The sequence below is a fragment of the Nymphalis io genome, chromosome 5 (genome assembly GCF_905147045.1).
Source record: "Nymphalis io chromosome 5, ilAglIoxx1.1, whole genome shotgun sequence".
NCBI lineage: Eukaryota > Metazoa > Arthropoda > Insecta > Lepidoptera > Nymphalidae > Nymphalis > Nymphalis io.
This window is the reverse complement of record NC_065892.1, coordinates 2,035,899-2,063,725: the sequence shown is the minus strand read 5'-3', so window position 1 is coordinate 2,063,725 and position 27,827 is coordinate 2,035,899. Positions and strand designations below refer to the sequence as shown.

Below are 27,827 nucleotides of genomic sequence, written 5' to 3'. Positions count from 1 at the left end.
AAAAATATGTATAAAAAAAAACAAAGCGACTTGCCTTATTGCGAAATAAAGTCTAAAATGACAGACAAATAAAAAAAAACGAAAATTGTTACAAGTTTATTCTGAATCGACTTAAAATATATTAAAAATTTGGCCTTAACAAAACTGGGAAATAAGATGATAAAATAATTTTAGGTCCTAACAATATCACATTATACAGATTTTTTAAATTTAATTTAAACAAAAACATCAATATTAACATAAGGTGTAAAAACTAATTACTTTTACAATACAAAGAGCGACACAAGTACATTTTATAGTACTAACATAACACAGCACTCGATCACTAATCTAAAACAGTATTAAGACCTGTCCTTGAAAATATATTTTCTAATATTCTATAACAATAAAGATATAGCTCCAAAGTCACATTACATTTAAGAGTACTTTAGGAATGTTTAGCTATCCAATTTAAAATAATATATCATACAAATACCTTCACACTTCATTTTGTAGAATATCAAACAAATGTTCTAATTATTGTACTTTAGCACATTGGTATCAAATAATATTCTTACCTATCAACACTGTTACTTCGAATATTTGATAATTATTATGATGAATTTAAAGCTGTTGTTTGCTTTTAATCATCAAATATATGTAGTTGCCTAAACTTTTAGAGAATTTTGAGTCTTATTTTCACTTTACTCTATACCATGCGCAAATATCATGACAAGCCCAGGTTCCACCATCATGTGTTCATCAACATGAGTGTTGTCACATTGCAATACCAGCACAGCTTGTTTTCCTGGTACTCTTTTACATACATATTTCTCATATAATCTGTGAAAAGAAATTTTACTGTGAATACCAAAGAATAAAATTAATATTTCAATAACTTATAATAAAATGTGTTTGGGTGCCCAATTTAACATTTAATCCGCATATTATGCGGAGTTAAATTGTGCAACTAACCTTCTATTATTTTGCCTCGTTTCTAAGGAAGATAGGCCAGGTGGCCACCGTCTTTCATGGCAGTTCTCCATAAGATCATCAATAATGTGAGGAGGACAGCCTGACTCAGATAAACTTCGCTTGATCATCACCTAGTAAATAAATTATACTTAGGCCATATTAAATATGTAAATGATATTTTGTGTACATGCTATTGCATTTCTTCCATATAAGGATAAATTATTCATTTCATTGAGATGAATATTGTCAAAGGTTAAGATTCTAAATTAAGTTATGATTGATATTGGATAAATCTATGTTTATAAAAAATGCAAATTCATTCTATGTTACTATATAGTATATGAAATAATTTGCACATCAATCACTTTTGTTTTCTATTCATGATTTCCAAAGCTTTATAGACATTTTCATCAACTTTCATTCATCACATACATTCATCACACCAAGACCTTAAGCTCTATAATATTATGTAAATTATATAACCATGTTGCATAGCATAGCTTCACACATGCCACGCAAGCGGTTTGTGCGCAGCTACGCTGTTGTGATTATTACCACCTGCAGGACGTCATCCGGTGTAGAGATCATGCCACCCCAACGCGTAACACGCGCGCGAGCCAAAGAGTTGGCCCAACGTATCACCTCTTCACGTTCCATCTGATCTGCCAACGCTCGCATAGTGGGATTTGATACGCGCATGGCTCGCATGAACTCCTAGAATGGTTTTAAAAAAGTCAGTATAAATATATTTTTTAAATAAATTAAAATATATCCAATATGATATTACGCAATATAAAAATGATTATAATTTTCCCTAGATTTACTTAGAAATCTAATATTTTCATAATACGTTTTACTTGAAGCAGCAATAGTAAGAAAAAATTTAAAATGTCATTCCAAAACTAACTTTAAGAAGAGCCAATTCACGCTTGTGTTCATTAATAATAAGTCGTTGTTCAGCGAGTTCCTGCTGGAAATCAGTAAGCTTTCCTTGTTGTGTAGCTATAAGTGCTCTCAATTCACGAACACAATTATGTTCTCCAAGTTCATCTTTTGGTATAACCAGACCACATCCTGCCTCGCATGGCATTGGCCTTTTAGGATTGAATTCACCTGCAAAAACATGACATTTTAAAGTATGTTAAGCATTTAATTGAAACCTTCTTTATTTTAATAAACTAAGGGGTTTTTTATTCATAAGAGAAAAGCGATCTAGCAAATAATTTACACTGGTGTGACCTCTAGGCTGTGCCCATACACATTTGGCACACTAAAAAGCTATAATTATTTACTGTCTCTCACAGGCAACCTTGAGATTTAAGATATGTCCCATGTGCCGGTCATTACACCCTTGGGTGTAATTTAAATTGACTCAATCGGTCTTTGTAACTACACTGCAATTCGACAAATTTTATGTTTGTCAATTTCAATTGCTTTGCATACTAAATAAAAGCAGTAATTTTTTCTCTTGACAAAGCCTTTGAGTTATGCAGCTAAATCCATTGGTTTGTTTAGAAACATTATACAGTGCAACCTTAATATAACGAGCCTCAATATAACCGTTTCCGCTATTTAACAAATTCTTTGAAATCCCCTAGAACTGCCAGTAAGAAACAATACGAAATATATATCTGTCCATTACAAATACACTTGTCAGAAACCTCTTTATAACGAATTTTCATCCATTACAGAATATAAATAGTAAGTATTAGTTACCTCTATTTAATGAATTTTGTCAACTTATAACTTTTACATAATGTTTCAAATCATGCATTTACGCTCAATTCCTAAATAATTCATGTCTCAACAGGTTGTAGACACATTAAATTTTTCGTAAAACAATCATTGCTGTCATAAATAATGTAAACACTTCTGTTTGTCACTGTTGTTACTTTGGAGTTACAATGGTGAGAGAAATAATAAATCAGTAAGTAAACATACAAGTTTCAGTTTTGTTATATCAAGGTTGCACTGTAGTAGAAATAGAAATACACATGCTAAAATTGAAAGTTTCATATTAGATTTTGCACCCTATGCTGTTGTCATTCCCACTTTAAGTATTAACAAAGACTAACAAAATTAAGTAATGGGATGGAAAAGTAGATATATTGAGATTCTTTTAAAAATAATCTTGCAAAATCGAATATATTAATGAGAAACATTAAAGAGTAACTAAACCTTTCACTACTAATATAAAGTAACACATAGTGACAGTATATAAATAGCACTATATAAGTGTTGTGTCAATGAAAGAAATTTACATAACTAGTAAGATTATTAAACTATTTAAATAGATTTAAAAAAGGTAAACACTCAGATTAAAAAAATATTCATGTTTTCTAAATCTTTGAATAGATGAAATACCATTAACAGAGTTGAACAGTTGAGATGAACAGACAATTGGTAGAAAAATGAAACCAAAGGCTGTGAAGGCTGGACTTCAACATGTTTTTACTACTTATAACTTGGTAACATGGAAGTAACAACTGAAATTTTGACAGGCAGTAGAAAGATTTGCACAATTCAATAGGAATACTCTAATAAGACTGATGCTCACAAACAGAATACATAAAATTTTACTTTTACTTTAATACCATAATTAATAAGCACAAATATATAGCCTGAATATTAAATGTATTAATAATGAATATACTTACATTCAACTAAATGTGAAGCTAAAGAGTCAAGTTTAAGCACCACATTACATCCATGAGGTGCATTATCACAGCCTGTACAAAGTCTGAAAACATATTTATATGATTACAACACAATCAATACAAAACTGGCACTGGCTATAATTATTTCGAACAATTTTGTTTGTTCCACCTATAGTGCATAATAAAGTATCTTATGACATGCATTATTTTAATTTGAATATATGCAAAACTATGTTTGTTGATGGACTTACTACTTAATAAAATACTAGTAAAAGGTTGTTTTGATGTGATATCAATAAAATTGAGACTGGACATTTTTCTAAGATTTATAATCACCTTTGTAAATTTATGCTAACTATAAAATACATAAGTCTTAAAGAACAAAACATAACCTGAAATTTAAACAAGTTATTGAGTACTTTCGTGTTATAGCATCACATTTGTAAAATAATTCACCTCGAAAGTAAGTTGCGTAGTATTCTTGGAACAGGTCGCAGCTGGCATGCGGTCACCGCCTGTCGGTCCACTGGACAAGTCGGCTGGCGATTGATCCATTCTGTTATGCATGCACGGCAAAATGCATGTTCACAAGTTGGTGCCTACAAAATAAGACAAATCTTAAGTTAATATTCGCGTATTCCTTCGTCACCGTTTCTATAAAAGTAGTTAAACCTGTAAAGGGTCTTCTAAAACTCCAGAACAAATGGGACATATAAGTTCTTCGTCGACGTCACCTTGAAATCTTTTGATATCAAAGCCCATTCTTAATTTTAGGGCTCATAAACATTAGCCTAGTTATCTTTGTATATAAAAATAATAATAATAATCTTGATATAATATATCAAATACTTTTTTTATTCTAATATGTCACACAACACTCAGTCAACAGATTTGTGTCATCCAAATCCAAGTGAATATCAATAACAATAACTATCTAACTAAACAACAAGCAGCAGAGTACGGAAATACAGTATCGTGCAACTAGGGTTGAACAGCAACTTCTTATATATCAATAATTTAACTGACAAAAACCGTTATTTTCACATTTTAATATAATTATATTAAGATATATTTATATATAACAACTAAATCTATTTTCCCTGATGTACCATTTCTCCTATGTACCACAGTACAGTGTATTTATTTTATTTATGCTATTACTCTTAATTAATTCTTAACTAATATAATTTTTCATATCTGCGTCTGAAATGTTGTCCGTCTAAGGTCTGGTCGAATTGTTATCTTATCAGCTTATGTGAGACCATACACGTGTGTATTATAATATTTTTTGTGTAGTTGGAGAGTTCTCAATCTCAGTAAAAAGTAGCTACTGTGGCCAAAGTCGGTCTCAACTCTAAACGGGTTCCTTAATTCACTATAGTATATATATAATACTTCTCTAAAGGATACCATCAATAATACAGAATATTCTTAGTATAAATCTGTCAATATAGTTTAAAGTTACGTTTTATTGATTCCTTACAAACCTCTATTTAAAAAGTAAAGCACAACTTACAAAAAAAACTCATAAAAGTTTTAACCAATATTTAAACTTTTTTTTTTATGGAATAGGATGGCGGACAAGCATATGGGCCACCTGATGGTAAGTGGTCATCAACGCCCTTAGACATTGGCATTGTAAAAAATGTCAACCATCGCTTACATAGCCAACGCGTCACCAACCTTGGGAACTAAGATGTTATGTCCCTTGTGCCTGTAATTACACTGGCTCACTCACCCTTCAAACCGGAATACAACAATATCAAGTACTGCTGTTTTGCGATAGAATATCTGATGAGTGGGTGATACCTACCCAGACGAGCTTGCTCAAAGCCCTAACACCAGTAATAATAAAAAATAAACTTTTTGTGATATTTCTTTATTTATTGTTAAGTTTCTATTGATTATGCTTCATCTGATTTCTGAATCGATTTTTTTCGATAGAAACTGAACATCACTATATAAGCATAGATAAGAATATTTATAAGTAGGTACCTAATACAGAAAAATGACTTTAAAATAAAACTATTTTGCTTGATACATATTTTATAAATAATAATTATGTACCTACATTTTCTTTCACTTTAGTTACCTCTTAGATCATATGTATTTTACAAATAATTTCATTTTTAATAGTTTAATATATGGTAACATTTAATTCTGCCACTTTACGAAACCAATCTGCCATTCTACGAATTACCTTTTTCTCTGTTCTCGCCTGGCCGTTTATGATTAAAAATGTATCCAAGATTTAGAATCAATTAATATGTGTCTATTTATTTTGTGATTTTTGAAATAAGTTAACATAAAACATTAATCAACATGAGTGTTTTCAAGTCTGCAATGGGGTACTTCAGCTCTGCAGGTGCCAACTGTGGCAGTGATAATGATTTTGTTGGGCAATTTGTTGAGATAGGTAACATGAAATTAAGAGTGAAAAAAGTTATTGCAGAAGGTAAATACCATAATATGAAGTTTACTTAAAATAGGCTTAACTCAAGAAAGATTTCTTATTAAGCAGCATTGGGTCACTGCATTCTATAAAAGTGGATTGGGGGCGTTAGAATTCATTGTTCAACAATTATAATACTTCCCGTCATAATTTATTTATTTGTTCTTATTACAAATTAGAACAAAGAATAATAAAAAAACTAATATTAAATTTTTACGTCTATTGTTTAATAAAAGTGTTATTCTTATTAAATTAAAATGATAAAAAATAGTTAAGGCCGTAAATAAGCAAATATTTTGCAAAAAAATTATAATGATTTCTTGAGTAACCAGCATGTCCTAAAACTTACAATGTAATAAATGTTATCTGGTTTTTTTTTTTTGCAGTTTTTGTAACTTATGACATAAGTTGGCTTGGATCCAAAAATAATACAGATTATGCTATAAAATTATATTTTTTAATAATTATTTTCATTAAAAATCACATAATAAATCAATTTTTACAGGTGGTTTTGCATTTGTATTTGTTGCTCAAGATGTATCTTCCGGTACGGAATATGCTTTAAAAAGGCTAATGGCTGCTGATGAACAAGCCAATAAGAATATTATACAAGAGATTAGTATATTAAAGAAACTATCCGGACATCCCAATGTAATTAAATATGTAGCTGCTTCATTTATTGATAAGGCGAAGACTACCCATGGCATGGGTGAATATTTGTTATTAACCGATCTCTGTAGTGGAGGAAGTTTAATGGAGGCTTTACAGAATAGAGGGCAAGCTTTTCCACTACCAACAATTCTGAGGGTATTTTATCAAACTTGTAAAGCTGTGCAGCACATGCATGCGCAAGTGCCCCCTATTGCACATCGTGATCTAAAACTAGAAAATTTCTTAATTTCTAATGAAGGTATGATATCATGTAATATACAGTATAGTACAGTAATAGCCTGTGAATGTCCCACTGCTGGGCTAAGGCCTCTTCTCCATTTTTGAGGAGAAAGTATGGAGATTATCCCACCAAGCTGGTCCAATGAGGGTTGGTGGAATAAACATGTGGTAGAATTTCAGTGAAACTAGACACGTGTCGGTTTTCTCACTATGTTTATCTTCACTGTATAGCACGAGATGAATTATAATCACAAATTAAGCACATGAAAATTCAGTGGTGCTTGCCCGGGTTTGAACCTACAATCATTGGTCAAGATTAACATGTTCTCACCACTGGGCCATCTCGCCTATCGTGTAATATAATAATACATAACTGATAGCTACAGCTGGTTCTGTTCTAGTGATAGTGAGTTTGATTGCTCATGGCAAATATTTATTTAAGGCAAATTATTGTTTGCCATTACCATGTTTTAGCCCACCGTTGTGTTGTTTTTGGTTTTGGAATTTGTATCTGACTTTTGTTAAATTGTTGGTTTGAAGACTTCATTTTTCTTGTTTTTCATAATTTGTTATATAAGTTTTATAATTAGTTGTATATGGTTCCTTATTAAACTTTATGACTTTTCAGGTACAATTAAACTATGTGACTTTGGTTCTGCAACTACTGATATTTTTGCTCCAAATCCTTCTTGGAGTGCAAACCAGAGAAATATGTTAGAAGAAAATGTAAGTTTTATTATATATATATATATATATGTATATATATATATATATATATATATATATATATATATATATATATATATATATATATATATATATATATATATATATATATATATATATATATATATGTATATTTTGTCTAGCCTAGTATTCAAAAATACTCAATTGTCAAAATACTTTTCTAATTACATACATTAAGTCAATTATTTATGTGTGATTGTGTGTATGAAATCATTTTTTTTTATTTAATTATTTTTAAAACTATTGTTCTGTGTATTGTGGATAAAACATGTAAAATTTTTAAGTTTGTCCCACTGGATATAGTATAATGTATTAGATATTGCTTATATCTATATTCTATTATAAATCATAAACATTTTTCAGTTGGCCCAATTCACTACACCAATGTACCGAGCCCCTGAAATGCTTGATACATGGGATAATCGTAAAATAGATCATGCTGTGGATATATGGGCTCTAGGATGTATCCTGTACACATTATGCTACATGCAGCATCCATTTGAAGATTCAGCTAAATTGGCCATCTTAAATGGAAACTATAATATAAGCCCCAATGATCAACGATACAAATGCTTTCATGAAGTAATAAGTGAGTATTTTATTATGTAATGATGCTTTTTACTCTTAAATATTCATTGCGAGCTAATGCAATAAAAAGGATTTTACTTTATTCAACTCTATTCTGATAAACGATGCTGGCAGAGTAGGGCATTAAAATCCACCATTCTGTGAACTTTAACCATTAAGATGTTTTAAACAAAATGCAATGCTTTATCTATAAATAGCTTCCATTATATGTATGTACATATGTATGCGATTCTCTTTCAGTTTGCTTCTGCTCCCTAGCATTCCTGAGCCAAAATGTATACACTGCAATATTACATAATAATAATAAATATAATATTTTTGATAAAATGTCGATTTTATTAGTTATTGGTTAGTTATTGGTTCTTATATAATATTTGTTACTATTCATAAAAAAAGTAACATTAGTTTTAATTACTTTACTTTATACTTTATTGTATAATAATCATTTATTTGCATTATACCACAAAGAGAAAAAAATTAAAAATATTGCAACTAGATTCAAAATGCTTGTAGCTTTTAAATTCAAATTTAATTCTTTACATTTTTAATTAGTTGTTAAACTTTGATATATTATTCTCCGTGAGTGGTCCAACCTTGTGCTAGGGTAGGACGAATTGACCACTACTGATTATTTGGTTTTAACGATTTATTCGGTGAAGTTAATAAGATAATGGTTTGGTACTTGATGTTATTCCACAGCGTTCACATGTTCAACTGATTAATGTGATGTTATGGGTGAAATTAATATATGCAGTAGATAATAACAGAATAAAAATAAAATATTAACACAGTAGATATGAAATTAGTTATTTTTTTAAAGAAAAGTTTATTTCGTTTTATTAGGGATGACATTCAAGGCTGAATACTGCACGCGTTTTAATTTTATAAACTGTCATTGAACATGAACAAAATTATCGTCATCAATTTAAAGCGTAGGATTTTATGATTATATTTAAATTTATAGAATTAATTTATTTAAGAACTAGGTATACAATCTTGAAGATTTTAATTTGAATATAGGACAATTTAAATGTAACTAAATAATAAGTTAGTATACAAAAACTCGACATTAGTAGACTACGTTATGGAACAGGTTTTGTTTTTGAAGCGATGGCGTAGGTATCACGTTATATAATTGTACTCGTCCACAGATGGCTGCCTGGCGGTGAACCCCGAAGAGCGCTTGTCAATAAGCAGTGTCCTGGAGCGGCTGGCGGCGATAGCTGAGTCCAACAACGTCAATCTGAAGCAACCACTCAAATTTGAGCGTAAAAAAGTTGAACAATCTGTGGCCACTAGCTCGCCAGGTAATAAGAAGTCAAGTAAATATTACACTACCATATCGTAAGCACGCGTACGCGTCGCGGCTCGTCGATACTTGTGATAACCGGAGCGCCTTAACCGTTCGAAATTGTAACCGATTCCCTCGACCAGCTGTCCATACCTACCGGTCCATTATTGTGTTCTGTTGCCTTTACAACTCGAGCTATAAAATGGTCAAGTATTCTTTGACTTTTTACACTCAAATTTTTTTTTTTTTTTTTTTTCATAAATTTGTTTCCTTCTGATTTTATTAGTTAATTAACGGCAAATGTGATTAAACATTCCAATGTCGGTTACCGCCAAAACGAACATCGTCAAAGGTAAGATGTATTGAATAATTGGCCTATCGAAGGTAGTATAGCATTTATTTGACTTTTCATGTTTCTTTATTTATAATATATTAAAGCGGATGCTGTTTTTCAGTAAATATTCAATGATTATATTGCTTGAGCGACGCTAAATACTTTATGGTCTAAATTAGGTTCAATCGAATCAATATTACTAGTCCCGATTTATAAATTATAGTCATGGTTTAATTAGAGAAAACCTAAGCTTTATATTATGTACCAGGTATGCCTGGTCTATAAATAAAATTAAATATATGATTCTATAGGTATTTAAAATTACCTCCATATATAAAGCGATGATTCATTATAAATTATATTATAAATAATATAGTTTTATTACCAAAAATATGGTACACATTTATGAAGTGTGTGCACTTTATAATAATTTAAGATTAGTTCACTATATTTACATGCACTGTTTTATTAAATTTTAACGAAGTCATGTACATTCCTCTAGGCTTAAGATATATGATTATATCATAAAAATCATGAAACCCCATAGAATAATCACGATAATATATTTTTACACGCATAATGTATTGTTTATATAATTAGGTGTACATTAACTATGTAATAAACATGCATATGGTTGAAGGTAGACGAGACATTCCTACATAGTGATGACACTTGCATTAATTACTATCATCGATTTATATTTGTGTCTAAAGTTCATTATAATTGAATTTAGGATAAATATAATACATTATAATTTTTTCATAAATTTCAACTAACATCTGGGAATCCATTAAGAAGACTATAGTCTGCACTAACATATTCGGTGGCTTGGGTTCCAGCACTGTTTAAATCTTTAGTAACGGCCATTCACATTACATTGGTGTATTTTAATTAGCCGAAGGCTTAAAATATAATTCTAAGATATTTAAAAAAAAAATTGTACAAATTGGTGACATAAATCATGGATTTATGAATTCCCAGGACAATATGAAATATAAAAATCAGTGATAAAATTAATATTATATATCATATGTTAATGGAAAGTATAAATTTGTAATAAATGTACATGTTATACTTTTGAAACCGCTCAAGCGTTTATTTAATGGCGACATCATATTAAAAAATATTGCCAAAATAATTCAAGGATATTTTTTCTGTTTATTTATATGATTATGTTAGTTAAAGGGAAATAAATGGATATATTATCATCATTATTGGTTTGTTTTTATTTATTTATAAACAGTTGATGCAGTTACTTTAATGGAGGAATACTTTCGAAGGGATTTCGTGGATAACATAACACGGGTAAATTCACTTAAAATTATAAAACAGCCGCTACACTAACCATACCATATTTAACATTTATTTGTAATAAACGCTTACTAATTTTATATACTTTATCAGATAGCACATAACTTTAATTGGTGATTATTTGTACGTAATTGTATTGTTTTAACTATCATTTAATAACTTACATTATTTACAATGAAATTCATATGCTGGTTAAAGTTATATTGTTCAAAAAAAAAATTGGTTCTCTCTCGTACTTAGATGTTTTTAGAGAGTAATAAAAAGATAGTATTAATATGAGAATTTAATATCGAATACGTTAACATTTATTATCTGTTATGAAGAATGTTGCCAGATTCAATCGACTTGTAATATACGACGAGTTAGAGAACGAACGGCTGACAATTCCTTAACTCACTAAGTGTGACGGTTTCATATCTGCCGCTAGCCGCTTAAATGCCTGAAAACTTTCTTATATTTATAATGTGATGTAATACAAATGGATTTTGCAGATTTAAGTTTGGTGAATGCTTCATTTGTTTCATAAAGTCACATTGTAAGTGAGTGAAAATCGTTTGGAACTTTTGGTTTGGTGGACATTTGGGACATTATGATCTAATTGGTGCCGATTTCTTTGCGATGTCTTTTACCGTTGAGTATAAGATGAGTAACATATATATGTCAATGGAATTGAATTGATCGACGAAAAATGGTATGAAAAATCGATCGTAGATTTTTCCTTCCGGGTTTGATACGCGCTTTCACGCGCTTGGTTTGATGTTGTATATTGCGGACCAACCCTTAATGTTTCGTCGACCTCTACCGGATTTGCGTTTTATCGGAAAATATTCAACAACCAAAGTCTCATAAGCAATTAAGATTATGAAATTATTATAAAAATATCCTAATGTTTAATAAATCTATCTTGTGACTTTACGCTTCTTCGCCATGTATTGTGCATTTGTTTATTTGAATTTTTTAAAACAATTGTCTGTTTCTAGATGATTTCAAAATATGTAATACTTAAAGGTATGCTATAAATAATGGTAATAATTATTTTTTCGATATTATGAATGTTGACACATTTTATTTTTATATTGTCATTGGTAACACTATAATAAATGTCCAAGTTAATAGAAACTTTTCACGAGAATGATAATAATAATAGTGCTAATTAATAACAGGTTGATATAGCTTTGGTTCGTTATTAAAATTCAGATATTCTGATAGTTTCTAATTGGTTTATGTCCGTGCCCCGATGAATATAGCGGGTGCTCACAAAGTGGTTTATTCACTGATTACTGCATAACTGACACTCGATTCAATATTATGCACAGTTTTATCAGTTCAATATTATCTACTTAATGATTAGACATTAATATTGTCGAGTGTTGGTTTTATCAGACGATAGGACTAGTTTAGACGTTATCTGCTCTTCAGGACACCTCTTTTACCTCTTACTTCCACTAAACCATTCTTAAAATACGTTATTGGAAAATGATGAATGTCTTCTTCATCGTATTCGTCTTCTGGCTCAAGCATGATTTTCCACGACACACCAGACCTTGGTTTTTACTAAAAAAACAACGGAACCCTAAAACGCTATGACGGAATGAGATTGCTAGCGTATTACAATCGTGTCGCCAACGCGACGTACATTATCAATAAGGTTACTTAAAATAACACGGGGTCACCCTCAGGCATCTCCTTGTAGGAGAGGAAGGGTACACTTTTAACTACCAGTTGTTTCTCTAAAGCCAGGAGAGTTTCAAACCACAAAGTGGAGTCTTTCACCAGTACTCTTCTGGAAAAACAAACGAATACCAGGACTTAAACATACCTTCGCTATCGGGTCGCTTCACTACACTTTTGTGCATCCTCAACGTTAGATTAACCGAGTAAACCATTCCTACTTTCCGATTACGGGAGAAAGTAATTTCTACCCCCAGCATTTGATCTCACTCGGCTACTTTTGACTTGACCTGACTTCTTTCTACCACTGTGCTTTCGCGTGCTACTTCGAGGAAGAACGCTTTTCACTTGCGTGTTTTCACTTTGCGGTTAACCGACTCTACGCTTTCACGGTCCTCCTACTCTAATAATTCTTTTCTCTAAGAATACTAACTTGTCGTGTAAAACAAAAGACTTTTTTAGCTTACAACAGGGTTACATTCAAAATTCTATATATATATGAACCTGAACTCGAATGCCTACATATTGACAATTTTTAGAAACTATTTCGACAATTGGCATCACAAGTTCATATCCATCCAAAATAGCCTTACTTGGTAACGGTAATAACTGTAGGTTCCTAAAGCTCAAACTCTAAGGTTATACGCAATACAAGCGACTCGTGGTCATCATGGTAACGTACTTCTAATAGTAATAGACCTTAAAACGAAGAAAAGATAATACATGAAGTGAGTACGAAAAAATATATATGTATTAAAGAGAATTGTAAAGTTTTCGAAATTGTAAGACACACTTTCTATTTATAAGATAGATAGATACTAAATTACGCAGAGTTAAATGTGAAGAACATTTAACTCCGCGTAATTTAGAAAAGAATTTTAGCGGCACACAGATTTTTATAGGGTCATTTTCATAAAATCTCTTTTACGTGTTATGTAAAAATTTGGAGAAATGGAAAACTAATTGTTCTCGGAAATTATGTCTCTGTTTTTCTCAAATCGTGTTTATATTTATATTTAAATAGGAAAAACGTAAGATATAGATAATCATTTATAACATAAAACGCTCAGGATAACGTAGGCCTAACGAAACGGGTACAATTCCAGCAATTATTATTAATATTGGTGTTGGTGATATGAACCTGCTTGTATTTCTTTTCTATATATACTTCTACAAAATTGGGCATTACATTAAAGGACATAGAAATGAAATAATTTTATAAACATTATCAGGAAAACTCTTTATTTCAAAGTTATCTGCATTAGATCAATGAACGGTTCACAAAAGCTCAATATCACAAACACAGTAGAGATCGTATGTACCATCTTTATAATATTTATCCAAAGTAAAGAAATTCTCTTATCGTATTTATACTGTATATGATTTGCATGTAATTATTTATTAGTCGAAGCTTATTTGTTTTGTTAGTATGAGCTAATTCATTGCATGTTTTTCTTTATAGTCAAAAATGAGTCTCATGCCTTTGTTCATGACATTATTAAAACTTGCAGAAATTAATAATCAATTGTTATTTTTCAATATTTCGAGTTATAGTTTGGTACTTGATTTAATAACTTGGATTAAAAGGCATGTGACTTAGACGAGGCCTCGTTCTGTCTCCATGCATATCACGTTTTCTTTTTCATTTTAGGTGTTTTCAACTTTTTCGGATGCCCGATTGTTTTCTCGTTTAAATGACACGTGGCGCATGAATACTTGGACTCCGCTCGCATCTTGAAAGCTTGCTAGAGATAATGGATATGCTCGCAACGATGAGTATTGTTTTTTTTATTAGTATTCAATTACGATATTGCGCCGCGCTGCCTATACCCTGAACTCGTGCCAAACATGTAATGTAACATTTGACGTTACGCTTTAACAGAAACTTTTTAAAACTATTTCGAATGAGTACACTTCAATTATACCCAAATCTGAACGCTATAACAAGCATATGAAATTCACAAATTTTATATTAAACTATATAAAAGCACTTATACTATAATATTTGTTTGTGAAAAACAAAAGATTTTCAATAGTTGATAACAACCCTTATCTCCCATAACATATTTTTAATGTGAATCAAGATCTTTTCTAAGCTAGTTTGGTAATAAAGAAACGATCATGTCGTCGTTATATTTATCTGTGTTATTAATTTCAATTGATATAGGCGTTAGTGAAAGTTCACGTTTAACAATTGAACGGTTCCTATTTTCGGAATGAATAGCAATTTATCTTAATTTAACACGATACTAAATGTATTTTTTGCGGTGCGGCGCTTTTATGAGATACTTTATTTAATGCTTAAGTTTTTTTTTGTTATAAAATTTTGATTAGTTCGATTAAATTTTAATTTGTTAATGAAATGACTTCCTTTTTGAAAGCTTTTCAAAAATATATAAATAATATATATTTTTTTTATTTTAAGGTAATTTTAATATTATTTGATCAGAATGCTTTTATGGAAATCCTATAGACTTAGGTCTTAGACAATAATAAAATATATAATTAACTAGGCAAATGTAGTATTAAAGTATTAACGTAAGAATGTTTTTAACATTCCAATAAAAAGACAAAAAAAATATATATATATATTGTTGAGAAATTTAATGAAAAATATTAGTTTTTTAATAAATTCCAAATAAGTGTTAATTATTTTTGTAAATCACAAGTATTTTTATTTATTTATTTTTATTATAAAAGTAAATTCGAAATTGTGTTGAAAACATATTTCACTATAATAATAAGTATTTGTGATAAAGAAGGTTTTGCTGTGCAACATATAAAAACTTTTTTATTTATCATAACGTTGTGATGTATTTGACCTTATCTGTGAATACGTTTTGTCCTCTTTTGTATTTCCAAAGATTTTTACTAAATAAGCTATTAATCAGTAATAAAAATAGTATTTTTTTTTTGTTTTTGTTAGACAAATGTACTATATTCTACATAAGTCCATTAAGGAGTTTTGATAGTTATTAGTTACCGTATTTTAATGAAATAATTTCGTTTTTTGCTAGCAATTTATTTTAAATGTATTATATAAATTAAAATAACAAATGGTCATAACAGGTGAATTAGCAGTATTCATAAAATAATTCTATAAGAATCGAAGGAATTGAGAGCAGACAGACTAATTCAAATTAATAATACAAGAGTCAATGAGAGCATTATTTTTTTAATTCTGCTCAAATTATACTACATATTTGTTAATCTGTCCGTATTCGAACAGCCATTAATAATATTAATAAAACCTTTCGCAAATTCGCTAAAGTTGGTTTATAATTTGAAAAAAGAAAATATTTACGGTAAATTTTAAAGAAATTCTTTTGAAAAAGAAAAAAGATGGTAGTGTCTATCTGAAAGGGTTCTGTAAGGGGAAAATCGTGAACACATTTATATATTCTATTAAATATGCGAACCGATTGGCAGACGTTTAAGTTAAGGGAAGTAAGCATTTATTACAATATACTTATTTCATCTATCAATTTATAAAACCATATAAAAAAAATTTTAATTTTTTTTTTTTAAAGAATATTTTAGAGCTCGAAAGTATTCCTCAAAAATAAATTAACAATGTAACTTCGTAACTGCAAAGCATGATTACATATAACAATTTGTAATTAAAACATATTTTTGTATTTTTATATTCATAGTTTAATATTGAGCTTGTCTTTTATAAAATCTTATGTAATATCATAATGTAATAATACTAATATTGAATCAACTCGACGGTCGTTACACTAAATGTTGCCATTCGATTAATGCAAAATATTTATTGTAGAAAAAAACAGTCTTGCTTATTATTTTATCTTTAGTACATAAACATGGATAAACATTCAACGATATACATGTGCAAACAACAAAGTTAGTTAATTTGTATATATTGAATATGTTGTTAGTTACAATTACGCTATTGGTGCATACCGCACTGACATCCCTATGTGACAGTATATATCTAGGCGCGTAGGGGAAGTACCGCGGACGATACGGGAAGGGAGTCCTTTCCTTCGTATCGCTTTCCATCTCTTTCGTTTGTTTCTTATCGCTTCTCTATCAAGCGGCCGCCGGCCGGGTTGAACATTTACTAGTATTATTACACTACGGTAATATGCTTTTTGAATTTAGAATTTTATTCTTGATATCACATTAATTGTATCATAATTGCTAAATGGAACGTGTTATGTAGAAATGTTCCAACCCAGAGAAATAGTAATAATATTTAGTTGGATTCAAAAGAGGTAACCGTTTTGTATTAATATTTGTGACAATGTTAACGAATGTCTTTAAAATAATTTAATAAAAATATAATTTGAAATAATTAATATCTATAATAATAAAAACATTATGTAACAGGATCATCGTCATTTTAAAAATAGATTTTTCTTTTATGTCTTAATAACTTTGCTTCTATAAGCTTTGTTTCTTAAGTATTTTTTTTGTGTGTTAGAATATTTCTGCAAATCACGGTCCACATAATACAATACTGTTTTAAGGAATATGACGTTATCCATCATACGTGACATTGGCAGAATATTTTGCGCATAATAAACGCATTGAAAAAACATTTTAGTTTTATAAAAAGCTACGATGTATGAGGAAAATGAGAAAAGTGTTTACGTGTATTTCTAAATATAAAAAACTGAATCTAAAATAGATTAAAAAATCTTTAAAAAAATATAAATTTTGTTTTTTGAATTGAAACTGCGGTTTGATATACAAATATTGTATGTTTAATATTTCATCACATTAAATAAATTTAATGCAATATTTACCCAACATATATTATTTAAGTAAAACGCTACAATATTTTTGTTACTATTAGAACGTAAGTGAAAAAAAATAATGTAAAATTGTATAGATTTATTTAAAGTTAGAAATAAATATAGAGTTAAAAAAAGAAAATGTGTTTTTATGTTAACAGACTCATTTTAAAACATTGGACTCAATAGACCAAATATTTATCACTTCTAATTTTCAAATTGTGATTTTGTTTTTATTTTAAGAAAAATATAAATAAATCATTTTATCGTTTTATGTCACAATATAGAAAAAAAATACCTAAATTAAAAAGAAGGTAATGAAAAATATTACATAACTACATTTTCGGATGACAGCGCGCCAAAAGATTTTTTTTCATTTTGCAGCGACCACTGATCCGGTGCCTAAGAGCCAAGAGCCAGTAAATCCGCGCCCACCAGAGCCCACTCGCCCCCCGCCGCCCGCGCGCCCGCCCGCAGCTCCGCACTACCACGCGCCGCTGCCTCAAGCACCGCCCACTTCTGGCGGTCTCTTTTCATCTATTAAGGATGGTGCTGGAAGTTTTTTGAAAAATTTAAAGGATACCTCGTCCAAAGTTATGCAGACTGTCCAGCAGTAAGTTTAAGACAATTCATATTTATCATCATATGTAGTATGCAGTAATTCTTTGGATCTCGTTATATTATCAAGTTTAATATAATTATTATTTTATTAATTTGAGTTACATTAAAAAAAACTAAAAGGGTAAACTTGTTTTGTAACATCATAACAACAGTAGTAAAAAACGTTGAAGGTATTTTAATTTTTGAAGTTAATATTCTTTCAATAAATATATATGTAAAGCTGTGCTACGATTTCCTAGGTCAATAGCGCGAGCGGACCTCGACATAAGCTATATAACGAGCCGCGTTATAGTTATGTCATACCCGTCAGAATTATTGGAGAGTGCATATAAGACTAATCACATCGAAGACGTAAGGGTATGTATTAAAGTTTCAATTATATATATTCATATCTCTGTCTTTATCACTGTTGTGTCTACTTAAATAGACACATTATATATAGACAAAATCTTCCACATTAATAATACGTTTTAGCGAAATTTTCATACAAAATATCGCATTGGCCGGCAGCTGTACCTCGAGAGCCACCACCCGGGCGGCAAGTACTGCGTGTTCGCGCCGCAGGAGGCGCGCGCGCGCTTCCCGCGGCGCCAGCTGGTGGCGGACGCGTCGCTGTGGGCGGCGGACGAGCTGCGCGCGCCGCTGCTGGCGCCCACGTACGCGCTGCTGCAGCGCATGTACCGCTACCTCGCGCAGGACGACCGCGCCGCGCTCGTCATCGCCTGCCAGGTGCGCGGCGGCCACACGTTACATATGTTCTAGTAGTAATGTCCTCCAGACCGATTTCAGCCGCGGCGGCCGATCTCGAGAGAGATTAGCCGAATGCGCAAGGACGTATTGGCGGCTCCACGTGCTTTCCGAGGTACGGGAGTGTACTCGCTTCCAACTTCCGGACTCCGGGCTGCTACTGAGAATTTTCGACAGAGTATGCCACTAGCTTACTATCGGCCCGATCTGAGATTTGAGTTTGCGGCCACTAGACCAATGAGGCGGACACAATCTTAATACCAGAGATAGAAAGTGTTAATAATATGTATCGAAGCCTCGCAAGCGCTTGTCCCAAGCTCACAGTTTGTGCACCATCGCAATACACACGCTCAGCCAAATTCCACCCAATCCACACGTTTCAATCTTTGAGACATGAAAAAAGTGTGGATTCTTGGCTGATAGCTCAGCATACAAAAAAATACTAACATTCCTTACAATTATATCCCTCCAATTATGTCCTCCAGTCGGAACTATTTTATAATATTCTTTTTTTATAGTCTGGATTTTTGAGATGAGATATGTTGAATAAAATCAAATTATATTCTAGGATGGTAAATCTAGATCGTGCTTGCTGCTCTGCGGGCTCTTGATGTACTCGAGGCTGGTGTCGGTCCCGGAAGACGCTCTGCAAATATTCGCAGTGAAGCGTACGCCTATCAACCTCCCCCCGAGCCAGCTGCGGTATTTGTACTACCTGAATAATATAATAAGGTACGTAGTATTTTTTATTTACTATTACGCCTCTTACTTAATTAAGGAATACTTGTAACTGTATTATAGTATGAATATACTTAGATTTTAAATATCCACTTAATATGTATTAGCAGTAATTTGTACAAGTTCGTGTATTGAGGTGATATGGGTCTAACTAATAATTGATCAACTAATTCGTTCAAAATATTTCATTGTATTTATAAACAAATAATACTTCCATTTTCTTTTAAAATAATTATTTAATGTAAAGAATTTAAGGGATGTATATATGGGGGTGATAATTTATGCGTTGTTAATATTATGTTTCTGGTACTATTTTAATTTTACATATAATAAAAATGTTTTCTTTTTCCAGACCTGAGCCAATACTACCGCATTTCAGGCCCGTGTCGCTGGTGTCGCTCACGATACAGCCTGTTCCGCTGTTCACGAAAGCAAGGTTACTACTGATTTATTATAACATGAAACAAACTTAGAGTAAGCTTATGCAAGATCTTCTAAATCGGTTTTAAGCTGAGCTATCACCGGTTTATAATGAAAATTCGATTGAGAAAAATTAACCAAAAACATTATGAATTTTCTAGATCTTGATGATTATGAGATAGGTCGCAGATCATTCAATGTGTTTTTTTTTATGGGGTTTTTGTGGAAAAATTCTCAATAGCTGTTTACACTTCCGTGTCTCGGAAAACACGTAAGTTCGCACTATTCTCCGGTCTCGTCGGGGAAATACGGTTTCAATAATCCGTCCCATCGGAGTGTGAAAGTTAGGGGATAAGATGTGTTCCTGTGTTTGCGTGCTCACTACTTTCTCTTAACAATGGCCGACGTGGCTTATCGCCCAGTCAGCCAGTCCAGACTACTCAAGAGGACATCATAATCATTAAAACTCAACGATCAAAGTAAAGAAATTATATATGTAACACACTTTTTTTTTTTCAGGGACGGTTGTCGGCCATTTTTTGAAGTATACAACGAAGACAGATTGGTCTCACCTCCATTGAGAAATTATGAAAGTATGCATCTATTTATGATGACCGAAGGGAAGGTAAGGTTTTTTTAATTATATTGTATATACTGAATTGTTAATACAAATAAATAAATAAAAATAAATTATTGCTTAAATATTTTCGTTACGTATTAACACAAAATTTTAAATTCAAGAGTTCACTGTCTTTTTATTATTATTAATTATCATACTTATGCGTGTGAGTCCAGAGTCATGCGCACACGAGTACGACATCAACAGACATAACGAAAAATAATATATTTTAACTTAACAAACTGAATTCCTATGTGATCACCGTTAATAAGAGCGGGAGAGTGTATAAAACAATATTCATATTGTATTTCGTTATATATAATACTAAGATAAAAATCTAGGATGGGTCGTTTTTGTTGAAATTAAAGTAAAAATAAATAATAGAGGAGGTAGTACAAGGTATCCGGTATGTAGGTGACGCTGCCGCTGGACAGCACGGTGGTGGGCGACGTGACGGTGAGCGTGTTCCACCTGCGCCAGCAGCTCGGCCGCCTGCAGCGCGTGCCCGTGCTGTCCGTGGCCTTCCACACGGGCTTCCTCGACTACGACCAGCACGTCATCAAGTTCACCAGGTACCGTCACCCACCCTTTCAAACTGTACAAACTTTCGATATTATTATATAGAGTTAATCTGCTGGGCCAACATAGAGAGGGTGATTGATTAGACGGCAATCGTAACGGTGACTGCCGAATATACTTTAAATTACGTGATTCTGTAGGAGTTGATATTATCAGAACATAAACTACTCTCTCTTACTCTTAAAAAGGGAAGTTGGAGCTTTAAAAAATCAAACTTCAAATATAATTTATTCAAATAGGCTGTCACAAACATATTGATTACATATTTAACAAGATTAAATTAATTGTAAAGGTATCACTGGGTCGGACTGTAGATTCTGTCTACAAGAACTGACATGAAAAACAATATTTAGTCTTTTACATAGATTTTCGCCTGAGATATTCGCCTGATGTTTAATTAGAATATTATGTCTTGGAGAACATTTATAATATTGTAAAAAAAATCTAGTTTTCGATTTGTAAAAATTTAATACAAAGGACTAATGATAAACATTTAAACTTCTAGATCAGAAATCGACGGAATAGACGATTCGGGTCCAGTGAACGAGCACTTCTCGTCCAACGTGTCGGTGGTCATCAGCCTCGTGGTGCAGAACGGGGAGCGACGCAAGCCTCGCAGTGACATCTGGGAGGAGGACCACTCCTACCCCGTCAGGACACCGGATGTACTATTCTCAACCACGCTGGAGAGAGACGAGACCATAGACAACTTCGGTGAGTCCGATAGTACACTATTATCTTAATGTCACCCACTTATCAGATATTATACCGCAAATCAGCAGTACCTGATATTGTTGTGTTCCGGTTTGAAGGGTGAGTGAGCCAGTGTAATTACAGGTACAAGGGACATAAAATCTTAGTTCCCAAGGTTGGTGGCGCATTAGTAGTTATATACTCGCGTTACGTGCAAGCGTTGCTATCTGTACTAAACGCGCCTCGAGCGCGGTGCGGGGAAGCGCGGGTGGAGGTTAACGGCCATCTCGAAGTGAACGGGCAACACGTAGAAATAATGTATAGTACAGTAACAGCCTGTGAATGTCCCACTGCTGGGCTAAGGCCTCCTCTCCCTTTTTGAGGAGAAGGTTTGGAGCTTATTCCACCACGCTGCTCCAATGCGGCTTGGTGGAATACACATGTGGCAGATTTTCAGTGAAATTCGACACATGCAGGTTTCCTCACGATGTTTTCCTTCACCGTCAACCACGAGATGAATTATAATAACAAATTAAGAACATCAAAATTCAGTTTGCTTCAAACCTGGTTCGAACCCACAATCATCGGTTAAGATTCACGCGTTCTTACCACTGGGCCATCTCGGCTTTTTTTATGTGAAACACATTTATTATTTTAAACGACGTGAAACTATTATATGTATTTAAGTATTTTAAATTTATTATGTGTACATTAACGCAGCTAATCTCCGAAGAAACCCATCGGCCATACCGACAAGTATGTTATTGATGTGGTGTAGACGTGTTTAGCATTTGTGTAGCTGTTTTTAAACTTATTTATTTACTAACAATTTATAATGTAATGCTTCACACTTTTGTCATCATGTCATATCACAATTTTCCTTTGAAAAAATATATTTATCAACTTCAAAACACACCTTTATATGATTTCAATGTAGTGCATGTTTTAAAAAAATATATTTTTTTTTATTTTACGTTGATTAAATTGCATAATATTTTTATATATTTACGTTATTAAATTAGACAACTAAAGGTTTAATAGCCAGTAAATCGGTCATTAGTGACGGCCGAGTTCCCGGCCCGCGAGGCGGAGAGGCGCCCCCCCGCGCCGCACCGCCCGCCGCCCCCCGCGCCGCACCGCCCGCCGCCCCCCGCGCCGCACCGCCCGCCGCCCCCCGCGCCCGTGCCGCCCGCGCACGCCGCGGACTTCCTGAACATTGCGAACAAGGCCGCGCCGGAACAAAAAGTTGATGAACCCAAGACTGAGAAATTGAAGAGCGGGGACTCGTTCGACTTCTTCGGCATGTTGGAGAAGCCCGCCGATGAGTCGTTCGGGGACTTCCTGAGCAGTCAAGTCACCGAAAATCCGCAGGTGAATTTTGCAGTCTAAGAGATCATTTCTGTTACTATTATTGGAGATATTTTATTGTTTGGTCGAATACTTAAAAAAACAGAATTAAAAAATAGCAAAAATGCAGTAAAAATGATGCTAGGCATACATTGCTCGTTCAAGAAAACGCATTCAGATTAGGTACAGACTGTTTTCGCTTAACCTAGGTTCGTTTCAGCCATTCGTATCGGAATCAATATTCGGCGATCTCCCCCCACCGTCGACGACCACCGCTGCCAGCGTGAACGTGAACGCGACCGACAATTTCGACCCGTTCGGTCTCAACGACCCGCTGCCAAAGCAGGAGCCACTGCTAACGCCACTGCCGGTTAAAGATGACGGTCATTATTTTTACATTTTCTATACTGCCTTTGTATATTTATTCATTCGCTAATATGTATTTATTGTATTGCTATGTTTCATTTCAATAGATGAAAGAGCAACGGTTTAAGATTGACTTTTATCTCAAATATTTTCAAATATGAGTAATCAATCATTTCAATTATACAAGATTATTCATTGTTTATAATTATGCTTATTTAGCGCGTCAACAAAGTAACGCTGAACAAGGCCCTGGGAAACGCGACCCGTTTGCGGATCTTGGCATGCTAGGAGCGGGTTTACCAGGATCTGCTCCTACCGTCACGCCCATGACCACGCCCCTCGTGACCCCCATGGTCACCCCCATGGTGACTCCCCGGGCGTCCCCCGCGCACACGCCCGCGCACCAGCCGCACACGCCCGCCAGGTCGCCGGCGCACCAACCCGATTACAGGTACAGGTGTAGTATAAAAAATAGATTTAACTCATCTAGAACTGATATTTCAGACTAATCATGTCAATTTTATATAAAACATTACATATGTAATACCTTGTTTATAAAGCGGTAAAATTAAAAATTATGCCAAGTATGTATTTATTAAATGTAATCAAATACGCAAAGTGGCTGACAGCGAATCGAGACTGAGAGCTGAAGATTGAGCTCAGTGACGTGCTATTGGAGAGGCCTGTGTCCAACAGTGAACGACGAAGGGATGACGATGAATCAAATATTTAATTCTACAGAGGTTCTATATGATTTAATCCGACCCGTTTTAAATTAGCTTTGTCTTTCAGTCGTACTCACTTTGAGACAACAAAACCTCCAACCGAGGAAAAAACTAAGAAGACTGGTGATGTGTTCGGCGATTTATTAGGAAGCCAAGGGTACGACTTCGCCAAGCGTGAGACTGGCCCTAAGACGATGAATGCCATGCGGAAAGAGGAAATGGTTAAAGAGATGGACCCTGACAAATTAAAAATACACGAATGGGTATGTATTGATGTAGATGTAATATTAATAGTTTATAAAAAATAAATCATAATATTGTTTCTAGGTTGTAGGGCTTTGTGCAAGCCCGTCTGGGTAGGTACAACCCACTCATCAGATATTATGTCGCTAAACAGCTATACATAGGTATCGTTGCGTTCCGGTTTGAAGTATGAGTAGGCCAGTGTAACTATTGGCAGAAGTGACATAACATCTTCGTTCCCAAGGTTGGTGGCCCATTGGCGATGTAAGGAATGGGTAATACTTCTTAACTCGCCAATGTGTATGGGCTGTAGTGACAACTTAACATCAGGTGGTCCATTTGCCCGTCCGCCTACGTATAATACAAAAAGAAATGACATTCATCCATTTAACTTATACATAAAAGTTTATCTGTCGCGGGTCGCAAGTGTAACCGCTCCGTATGTCGCCAGACGGAGGGCAAGAAGGCCAACATCCGCGCCCTGCTGTGCTCGCTGCACGGCGTGGTGTGGGCGGAGTGTCGCTGGGCGCGCGTGGACATGGCGCAGCTCGTGTCGCCCGCGGACGTCAAGCGCCACTACCGTAAGGCCTGTCTCGCCGTGCATCCCGATAAGGTACTTTTGGGAACATATTATATAAAATAGGTGTAACCTCCAAAACTTGCCCTTAATAGAAGTAACTTTAAACAGCAGTGAGCCACAGACTGCTTTGTAAATATATAACAATTGTATGGCTAATAGAAACATGTACCAATTATCATCTTTAATTTCATAATAATCAGTTAGCTGATAGAATGTCTCTGCTAAGTTTATGCATTTGTATAGAATATTATTGTACAATCCCCATTTCTATATATCAAGAGTTTGAGTTTCAAACGGCTTTATTTTTATAATTAAGAAACAATCTTATTTCTATAGAGCCAATTGACAGCCATAATAAGATTTATAAAAGTATAATTACAAAATCATAAAACTTAATGTTTTCAGCAAATGGGTACGGCGAACGAGAATTTAGCGAAAATGATATTTATGGAGCTAAACAACGCCTGGAGCGATTTTGAAAGCGACGCGAAGCAACAAAACTTATTCCAATCTTAATGTAACGTGATAACCAACAGCAGCCGATCCTCTAGTATTAGACAAAATAGATAGGTCCAAATGCCTTCAACATAACCGCTGCGTATATTATTTCTTCGTTCAAATATATTTACATAGGAGAATAGATCAATGCGTGTTTAATAATAAAGTTCGATGGAAAAAAACGCGGTAAACAGTGTCTAAATATAAGCATGCTTGTTTAGCTTATCCTTCAACTAGTTAAATATTAAACAGTTGGTAGATGAAAATTTTCACTTTATCTTTTATAAGTGTGAAAAATTCAATTCAAATTACTATTTATTAATTGAAATATAGTCTCATATATATCCCTGAATTATATATAGGCTGACTAATAATAACTGAATAGGAAAATATATAAAAGCTGTTAATTTCCTGATACTATACTTTTTTTTTATAGAAAAATCAATTTTTACAAAATGTGTTATATAATTTTTTGTTATTTGCCGCGATATTAAAATAATAACGGTTTACCTAAGGTTACCAATACTGATTAGTGGAAGTGGAGCCCTATGGAGCCCTAGTGGAGAATAGCATTGTCTCGTGGTAGTCCTGTCCATATAGTTAAACACCGTAATCCTTATATAAGTAAATGCAACAACAAATTATAATTATTTTACTTTATGTGCCATATAATATTTTTCTAAATGTATTTGTTTTATTCAAACTAAAATTATAAAAAATACTTTATAAATACCATATATTATATGCAGATAACAACGCGGTTTCAACTAATAATATTGGGTGTTTCTTGTTACTCAAATGTTTTTACCATATACATTACAATTTGTGTTAATGCAAATCCTATTCTCTTATTAGTAAATACAAAGAGCAGCTTTATTATGTACGTTATAAGACTACTTCATATGAATACATACAGAGACTCATATGTATGAAATGTGTGTATTATATAAATTGAAAACACATGCCCCAAAATAATAATGTTAATTTTAAGAATGAACATATTCAATTGGTGCACATAATATGTAGATGTCATTATATCATGTTAGCGGGTGTCTGTCTTGAATAATATTATTTATTTATTTTTATATTATGTATAAATGAGAGAATATAAACAACTTGTATGAGCACCGGACTAATTTGCAAGCATGATTTTCAATTAGTGTTCTTTCTGACAAGGTAATACTCGACTTGATAAAATATCAAAACAATCATCTTCATTAAAGATCTTATTTATATCCCATTAGTTCAATTGGTGGAGTTGTATTATAAAGCTTATTATTTTTTTCTTTCATTACCTTTTTTTTTTATTAAAGTTGTTTTATACATTATTATAATGACTCAGTGTAAGATATATGATTATAAATGTTTAATTTGGCTATTTGGCAATTAAAAAAATATTCGTAATGAATGTCAATATGATACATATATTTAAGAATATTTACTTATTAATTTGTATACAGACAAAGTCTGAGATAGTACTTACCCAGTTAATAAAAATTAAATTTGTTTTTAGGCTTCAATATTTAAATATTCAGTTAGTTTTTTATAAGTATATTTAAAACTGAATGCAGACAAATGGAGTATATCAAATTCTCAATGATCATTAATAATTATTTCATGCTACACTATACTAGTGTTAAATTCGTTTTCAGTTTATAATATAAGCTTCAAGAGATGGGTGTTTGATGTATTGTTTTAATAGGTTTTGCGTTTGTACATTCCTTACATTCTGGGTTCTAATTAAATAAATGTTATTAACAACCTTCTGGAAATGTAATTAATTTAATTTAATACTTGATGGACTTAATTTCGTTTAGCTAGCGATTGTTCCTAGATAATTTTTATAGAAGCTTGCTAGGGCCTAGAAATAAACTAATATTAAGCCCGTTTACATTTTTTTTTATTCTTTGTATATTTTGCTTAATTTTGAATATATAATAAAATGTCTGGTCAATAATAAAATTGTTCAAGAATAATAAATATAGCATACGTAAA

The 27,827-nt window shown here is 32.7% G+C and overlaps 2 protein-coding genes across 3 annotated transcripts; one reads left to right on the top strand and one right to left on the bottom strand.

Annotated features, from left to right (window-relative positions):
- Window positions 1-81: 81 nt before the first annotated feature.
- On the bottom strand, window positions 82-4,575 carry LOC126768402 (E3 ubiquitin-protein ligase NRDP1). Of its 2 annotated transcripts, none has more exons than XM_050486429.1 (7): window positions 4,284-4,575; window positions 4,068-4,210; window positions 3,612-3,694; window positions 1,862-2,067; window positions 1,510-1,668; window positions 955-1,085; window positions 82-822 (listed from the first exon to the last, which is right to left on the bottom strand). In XM_050486429.1, the coding sequence occupies exons 1-7, from the start codon at window positions 4,371-4,373 to the stop codon at window positions 684-686; spliced, it is 951 nt and encodes a 316-aa protein (XP_050342386.1). In that variant the 5' UTR covers window positions 4,374-4,575; the 3' UTR covers window positions 82-683. The 2 variants fall into 2 exon arrangements, with proteins under 2 accessions (XP_050342386.1, XP_050342387.1); XM_050486430.1 differs by having other exon boundaries at window positions 1,513-1,668; window positions 4,284-4,574.
- A 1,207-nt stretch (window positions 4,576-5,782) lies between these two features.
- Window positions 5,783-27,826, top strand: LOC126768397 (cyclin-G-associated kinase). The gene is made up of 19 exons (XM_050486425.1): window positions 5,783-6,066; window positions 6,569-6,973; window positions 7,583-7,680; window positions 8,065-8,290; window positions 9,441-9,596; window positions 18,041-18,269; window positions 18,517-18,634; window positions 18,788-19,006; window positions 19,593-19,756; window positions 20,115-20,198; window positions 20,702-20,807; window positions 21,216-21,373; window positions 21,886-22,094; window positions 23,134-23,444; window positions 23,641-23,803; window positions 24,006-24,237; window positions 24,579-24,774; window positions 25,206-25,367; window positions 25,740-27,826. The coding sequence occupies exons 1-19, from the start codon at window positions 5,934-5,936 to the stop codon at window positions 25,848-25,850; spliced, it is 3,480 nt and encodes a 1,159-aa protein (XP_050342382.1). The 5' UTR covers window positions 5,783-5,933; the 3' UTR covers window positions 25,851-27,826.
- The last annotated feature ends 1 nt before the right edge of the window (window position 27,827 follows it).